Source organism: Gopherus evgoodei, chromosome 18 (assembly GCF_007399415.2).
Source record: "Gopherus evgoodei ecotype Sinaloan lineage chromosome 18, rGopEvg1_v1.p, whole genome shotgun sequence".
NCBI lineage: Eukaryota > Metazoa > Chordata > Testudines > Testudinidae > Gopherus > Gopherus evgoodei.
Window position 1 is genome coordinate 12,497,555 of NC_044339.1, and position 7,216 is coordinate 12,504,770.

The 7,216-nt window shown below is 51.9% G+C and overlaps 2 protein-coding genes across 6 annotated transcripts in view; one reads left to right on the top strand and one right to left on the bottom strand.

Annotated features, from left to right (window-relative positions):
* Window positions 1–1,202, bottom strand: part of TMEM201 (transmembrane protein 201) — a 54,830-nt gene extending 53,628 nt beyond the window's left edge. For 4 of the 5 annotated variants that reach the window (XR_003997141.1, XM_030537914.1, XM_030537912.1 and 1 more), the window contains exon 1: window positions 1,099–1,202. Coding sequence is in view for 3 of the 5 variants with exons in the window: in XM_030537914.1 (XP_030393774.1) it covers window positions 1,099–1,202 (104 nt within the window). In the remaining 2 variants the exon portion in view is untranslated. Of the gene's footprint in view, window positions 1–652; window positions 939–1,098 lie in introns of those variants that run through there. The other variant, XM_030537916.1, reaches the window with a different exon arrangement.
* A 3,158-nt stretch (window positions 1,203–4,360) lies between these two features.
* LOC115637076 (protein AMN1 homolog) lies at window positions 4,361–5,433 on the top strand. Its single transcript, XM_030537919.1, has one exon. It carries the CDS (start codon window positions 4,572–4,574, stop codon window positions 5,217–5,219), a length of 648 nt encoding a protein of 215 aa, XP_030393779.1. The 5' UTR covers window positions 4,361–4,571; the 3' UTR covers window positions 5,220–5,433.
* Window positions 5,434–7,216: the final 1,783 nt, after the last annotated feature.

Genomic DNA, 7,216 nt, shown 5'->3' on the forward strand with positions numbered 1-7,216 from the left:
AGCTTATAACTAGACTTGACAGAATTTGTTTTTTTTTTTTTAAATAATTTTGACAAATACGAATTTTTAAGCATTTTTTCAACTTTTATCAATTTAAATTTTTACAGTTGTGGAAAATGAACGGCAGGAGACAACTACTTTTGGAATTTCAAAGCTTTATAACTGTTAAAACACATGTTGTCAACATCGTGTCAAAATATACAAAGCAAGTAGCCTTAAATCAAACTAAGAAGTGCTGAAGCAGCATTTTTCTGAGCAGCAAATGTTGATAATCCAGAGAAATATCTTTTTTCCGCGGTTTACGGGTGAAATTGACCTTTAGAGCCATTTGCTGATAAGCCTCCTTCGAACTTAGATACCTAGGGGATCAGGCAGAGCCATGGCACCCGAACAGGACAGCTCCCGCGGTTCATGGACTGCCTGCTCTAGGTCCCGCCTATTTCTCGTGAACTTGAGAAATTATCCGCCCTTCCTACTCCAGCCGTGCTCTGTGCCAAAGCTCTCCGAGGCCGGGGTCTTTTCTTCACGGTGCCTAATCCCTCTTTTGCTGCCTCTGCTTCAGTGACAAGCTCGGGGGAGAGGTACGTCTCCTCCCTTGCTTCGCAGAGGGCTCCGGGCTTCCTACCCCTTTATTTCCCCCCCTGCAGCTTACCCGCGCTCCACCTCCCTACGGAGTCACCCACATGGCAAGCACGGTCCCCTCCACGTGTCGTCCCCGCTCCTGCAGCCCGCTCAGCCGGCAGCGCCAATGCCACACCAAGCGCCCGAAGAGCCCCATCCGCGGCGGCGGCGGCGGCAGCGCCCGGGACCCAAGTCCCCACGTTCCCCCGCTAGGGGATTCCCCTTCGGCCGCAGCCAGCGTGCGTCCCCGAGGCAGGGCTCCCCGCCTCCCGCGGCAGCAGCAGGACCCAGACACCCATCGCCGCCTCCGTACAAAGGCGGCCCCGCGTGGGGGGAGCGAGGCAGCCGGGAAAGCCGCGAGCCCCGGCGGAGCGCGCCTCCTCCCGGCAGCGCGCCTACTGGAGGCGCCCGGCGGCAGCGGGCCGGCTCGGTTCCGGTTCCCGCGCCCAGGCGGCAGAGGAAGAGGCCGCCCCTTACCTCCGCGCGATCTTGTAGAGCAGCAGCCCGGCGGCAGCGCAGACGGTGACCCCCAGCCCCCCGGCCACCGGGCAGCCGGCCAGCAGCGCGCTGACGGCCTCCATTGCCGGAGCGGGGCTCGGCCGCGGCGCGTGGAACGTTCGGCAGCGGCCCGTGGAACGCGGAGTAGCCGCGCGTGGAACGCGCCGGGCCCTCCACGCGCTCCCTCGCCAGCCAATCCTCCGCCCGTGACCTTCGCCGCCGCGCTTTGTAAGCGCCGCCGGCCGCCCCTCCACACCGCAGCGCACCCGCCGCTCGGCCAATCAGCGGCGGGCAGAGGGGGCGGCTGGGGAGCTCGCAGGCTTGGCGGAGGGGAAAGCGTGAAAGTGACTCATGCTCCGGAGGAGGCCCCCGGGCTCCTGCGTCTGCAGCGGCTGGCCGGGCTGGAACGCGGAGGTGGGCGTAGGAGTGCAAGGCTGCAGCGTGAAAGGCCAACGTCGTGCCAGGAGGGGCTGTGAATCGGTGGGGGAGAAGGCGGCGTGTGTGTGATTCAAGCGCGCAGCGGCTGGCAGGGCAGGAGGAAGAGGAGGGCAGTGGTCCGGGAGCCGCACGGATTGGTCATTCCACGCACGGGGAGGGCACAGCGGGAGAGGCTGGTTGTGAAATGTTAAGATCGTGCGGAGCAAAGGAGGCGGCGAAGAACGGCGTGTTACTTACAGGGGCGGCCAGCGTGACTATCCCTCTCACAGTCAAACCAGTTTCCCTTCGTGGGTTGCAGATTTTAGGGGAGTGAAAGTCAGAGAATGCCGAAGAGCCAAACTGCGGCTGACGGGGGCTAATTCTGTGCATTACCCTCCGCTTGGACTGAAGAGGGGCCCTGATTCTGTTCCATGGGAAATTTTACATCGTGTCTACTAGCCTGGGACTTGTCAACAGTGGAAAGGTCCAGAGGTGCAGCTCCATCCCTTTTCAGACTGGCGAGGTAAATCCTGGTTTTTCAGTAAGTTTCTGGTCTTGGAGAGAAAAATGACATGAAAGCATAGGGGTTTTGCTTTACAAATGCAGGTTAGTTATAGGTCACTTCTCCAGCACCGACTTTCAGAGCCTATGGCTAGAGCCAGTAATTTGATTGAAGAGTAACTGGGGCAGGGTCTCTTCCCCTCTATTCAGCTCCACCTATACTTCAAAGACCTTGTTTCTGGTCAAACACCAGGTGCAGTGTATTTACAATATTAGTTGACACTACCCATATACTCTATACTATCAGGGCCAGCACTTCAATTTAGGCAACCTAGGTGGTTGCCTAGGGCACTAGGATTTGGGAGGGTGGCAGACTGCTCTGGTAGAGCTCCCGCAGGCATGCTTGCAGAGGGTCTTTTGGTCCCGCGGCTCCGGTGGAGCATCCACAGGCATGCCTGCAGCAGGTCCACCGGAGCCACAGGACCAGCAGACCATCCGCAGCCATCTGCAGGAACGCCTGCGGGAGGTCCACCGGAGCTACAGGACTGGTGAGCCGGCCTTCGCCTACGGTGCCAAAAACCCTGGCACTGCTCCTGTACACTATGCCACTCCAGTGGTCTTGGAGAACCCTCAGCTCCTGGGGCAAGCAGGGAAAAGTGCTCTTTCTTTCTGCCTCCCCGCACTTCCTTCCTGTTCCTTTTGTGCTATCTGCCTAATTAGCCTCTCAGTTCTCCTCAGCCCATCAGTTTGGCACAGGTCTTCTTAATGAGGTCTTCTCTGGTGTAGTGAATTAGAGCTGCTGTGCCCAGCAGTCTGTCACACACCTCCCCCCCTCAATCTCCATCCCTTACCGGAGGTTCCTCCCTGTGGAGTCTCTCTATCCCTAGGGTGATCATCTGGGTCAGTCGTACTGTCTGGTCAGTCTCCACCCACAGAAATCCCACTTAGAGGGAGAAGGATACCCCCACAGCTCAGGCTCAACCCACAAGTCTTCACACCACAGGTACTTGGAGGAATTGTTCACAAAATTCTCTCTCTTTGTATCTGGCAGTGGATCAAGGTTACTCCCTTTTCCTCCCTGTTCACTCTGGGCCCCAGGTTCTCCCAATCCTCAAAATTATGCCTGGGTTTTTTCTCCTTGGGGCTGTATGGCAGGTGACTTCATAGGTCCCCCGGCCTCTACTAAGAAGTTGGGGCTATTTCCCCTGTACCTCCTTCTTCCATTCCTATCCTCGCACCCTCAGTTTCCAGAAGGACTCTCCTTTCCTTCTCACTTAGGCTTTGTTGTCTGGAGACTTCTACTGCTTCTCCTTTCACCTCATTCTCTTTTCTCTCCCCTGTAGCTTCCTTTTCCCCACCCTGGGATTCCTTATACTGCCTTGTTTCCCTAGTGGGAGAGGGTTCCAGTCAGTGCCCAGTACAATAGGATAGGGCAGCCCGTCTACTACCTTGACCTGTTTCCAACAAAACCTCCCACAGAACTCAAGGGGCACCCATGCCATAGGGTGCCCATGCCTCTTATCCGCATAGACTCACTATGTTCATAGTTGCTCCTAGAACAGGGGTTCTCAAACTGAGTGGTGGGACCGCTCATGGGGTTGTGAGATTATTACATGGGGGGTCCTGAGCTGTCAGCCTCCACCCCAAACCATGCTTTGCCTGCACCATTTATAATCGTGTTAAATAGATAAACATTATAAACATTATAAATCGTGTTTTCAATTGATAAGGGAGGGGTCACATTCACATAGCAAGCCTCTGAAAAAGGTCACCCGTGCAGAAGTTTTAGAACCACTGTCCTAGAATCATCCAGTGAGACTTCAACGGGTCCCTCCAGACCAAAGAGCAAGCTGAGGCTGTATCCACAAGGCCCCTCCTGAGTTTCCTCCCCACCATAACTGAAGTGTAGACAGTTTGTCCATTGCTTCTCTCTAGTTCTGGCCCAACTACGAAACTCACCAAACCACAGTCCATGTACAGGCAATCCCTTTCTGTGTGTCCCTGTCACATGTCTCTCTTCCCTTCCTGCTGAGGGTCTCTGGTCTGCCTCCCATGCTCCAGACCCCTATAGGGTTGTCCTCCTTTCCTGGGAAAGTCCACCTCTTTGCATTCCTCAGTTAATATCATGGCCGAATCCATCAAACCCAGTAGATGCTTCCTGACCCACACTGGTATGTTCTCAGGAAGGCCCTGGGGAACTGTTCTAGCACTGGAGCTCCCATTATTTCCCTCCCAGTTTGGGTGTATGGTCTCAGCCAGAAGATGACCCAGTCCATCTGCCTTTGGGTGAATGCCCAGGACCATAAACCCCCAGCCCACCTTGCATATCAGAACTTTCAGTGGCACTTCTCAGTGGACAGCCCCACCTGCTCCAAGATGGCTGCCCTCACTGCCTTGTAATTCCTGGCCTAAGTCTCATTCAGAGCCTTATAGGCCACTTGGGCTTCCCCCTACAGATAGGGAGCCAGACTCAGGGCCCAAGTTCCCCTATTAAGCCTTTGCCTCCCAACATAAAAGATAAGCTGATAAAATTAATGAGTATGCAAGGGCGGATAAATGATTCAAACATCAGTGAGGTGCTGCACCCAGCAGTGGAGATGCTAGATCTTAGAGATTGTGATATTTCAGATACTGCCCTGCTGCAACTTTGTAATTGCAAGCAACTGAAAAAAATTAACTTAAATTCTTGTAAAGAAAACAGACTAGCCATCACTTCAGAAGGAGTCAGAGCTCTGGCCTTGTCTTGCCCTTATTTACGTGAAGCCTCATTTAAAAGATGCTGCAATGTATCAGACAGCGGAGTTCTTGCTCTGGCACTCAATTGCCATCTTCTACAAATAGTTAACTTAGGCAGCTGCTCAGGCATCACCGATGCATCCCTGCATGCACTTGGACAGAACTGCAGATTTCTACATAGTGTGGATTTTTCATCTACTCAGGTGACTGATAATGGTGTCATAGCACTAGTTAGTGGAATGTGTTCAAAGAATTTAAAGGAGATCCACATGGAACGCTGTGTGACTCTAACAGATGTAGCTGTGGAAGCTGTCCTTACCTGCTGTCCAGAGATCTATATTCTGCTGTTTCATGGATGCCCACTGATAACAGATCGTTCCCGAGAAGCCTTGGAGCAATTAGTTGGACCAAACAAAATTAAGCAAGTGACATGGACTGTTTATTGATTTTTATATAAAGTTCCCAGATGGTAAAGCTTTTTCAGGAAACAACCATCTCTGGGGAACAGCTTTCCCTCTGGTAACCACTGTCTTTTGTAATACCAGATTCCTTCATTCTTTGTTTCCACTAGAGCTCTCTGTCAGCATCCAAGTCCTTTCATGTCTTAGGTGTGCCTAATACCCTGTTAAACGATATTTCTTGTAATTAAAGCAATGCCTCTCTTTAAAAAAAAAAAAAAAAAAAAAAAAAAAGTTCCCCTATTCCAACCTGCACCCATAGCTACCCTCTCAAAAGTGCCCAGAATGCATCAGGATCATCAGCAGGGCCCATCTTCCATAGGCCCTGTGTCTGGTTATCATTCCCCCATCATGGGACTCACCATTCTGTAGGAGCTGCTACATATTGGCTTGTTCTCTCATGAAATCCTGCAAGCTTTGCTGCTGCGAGGCCTGCCTCTCCATGTGATAGGGTTGTTGGAAACTTTGCAGGGACTTCTCAGTTTCTTCTTGCTGTTTTATCAGCCACTGTAGGGTCTCCTCCATCGTCCAGGCCGCCAAACCTTTGCACTGGCTAAGATCCCAGACAAACCCCCATGTGTGGCAGGGCCCTCTCCCACCCACCTCTGCTCAAGTACACAGAGTTCAGAAACCTTTTTTGGGTAAAACACCCCCAGTGCAGTTTATTTACACTATTATTCTGCACCACCTCTACCTATGTTCTCCATCCAACAGTCCTGTGGAGCCCTCAGCTCCGAAGGTGAGCAGGGAAGAACAGACTCTCCTACCCCACCTTCTTCCTGTGCCTTTTGTACCATCTGCCTAATGGCCTGATTAGTCTCTCAGTCCTCCTCAGCCCCTCTTAATGAGGTCTGCTTTGGAGTCAGTGATTAAAGCAGCAGTGACCTGAATGCTGGCTCAGCTACTATTTCCCAGCACCCCTCTGGCTTCCTGCTTTTGACCTTGTGACCCTGTTTCATCATTCCTTGTCCCCTGCCTTTACTTGAACCCTGGATTTAGTGCTTCCTCCTCTCAGGCTAGGGGAGGGGCCTTCTGATACAGGCAGGCTTGTTCCTCCCCCACCCCCCAAACTCAATAGGTGCTATTGCCCAGCACTATCACAGTACCTCAGCCCAGTTTACGGCTGTAAAAGGCAAGTGGCACCTGGGTTGCTGCTTCTGTCTGGCTGCAAGTGGGACAGCTCTTTGGCTGAGCAAATGTTGTGCCATTAGCTCTAAAGAGGGTCAGTTCAATAGAGAGGTGCAGCCTAGGATAGACAAGAGGGGCTGCTTTTAAGAAACTGGCACTAGTTTTATGTTTCTCAACTTCTGGACACCCATATTGGGCCTAATTTTCCAGAGGTGGTAAATACCCACAGTTCCCACAGATATCAAATGAAATTCCAGGTGTGAGCAATTTTGATAACCAAAGACCAAGCTGTTTCAAAAACTGGGCACCCAGAACCAATGGACAATCAGAAAATTTGGCTGACACACCCATATTCTAATCCTAGCTCTGACACACTCCCTCCTTCTGGCATTGGTCAAGTCGCTTATAATTTCTGCCTCCTTTTCCTTCAGCTGTACAAGAAATACATTCCTGCTTCATAATTATGAAGCAAGGCTGCTTCCACTTGAGTACTTACTACAAATGAAGCAGGACCACAAAGACAGATGGGGATAAGGTAGAACATAAAAGAAAAGGGGAATAGAGAATGGAGTGAATAAAGACTAAAAATCTTCAAAGTCTAAGGAAAAAAATGACAAGTGAAGACTGACCACTTCCTCTAGGCACTACCGTAGTATCTAACCACTCATGCCAACAGCCTTATGAGGGGCCATGAGCCATCCTCTCACCTGTAGCTAGACCCCTCAGACCTCAAACAGTCCCATCAGAGCTAGCACAAAAATTAAACTTACAGAAACTGGCATCCTGAACCCCTGTACAGCTTGTTTTAACCGTTCTACAGTGGGTGAAATCCCGGCCTCACTGTTGTCAGCGGGAGT

What these genes read in the sequence shown, in the direction of transcription:
- LOC115637076 (XM_030537919.1), top strand. Translation starts at nt 4,572, where the DNA reads ATGAGTATGCAAGGGCGGATAAATGATTCAAACATCAGTGAGGTGCTG.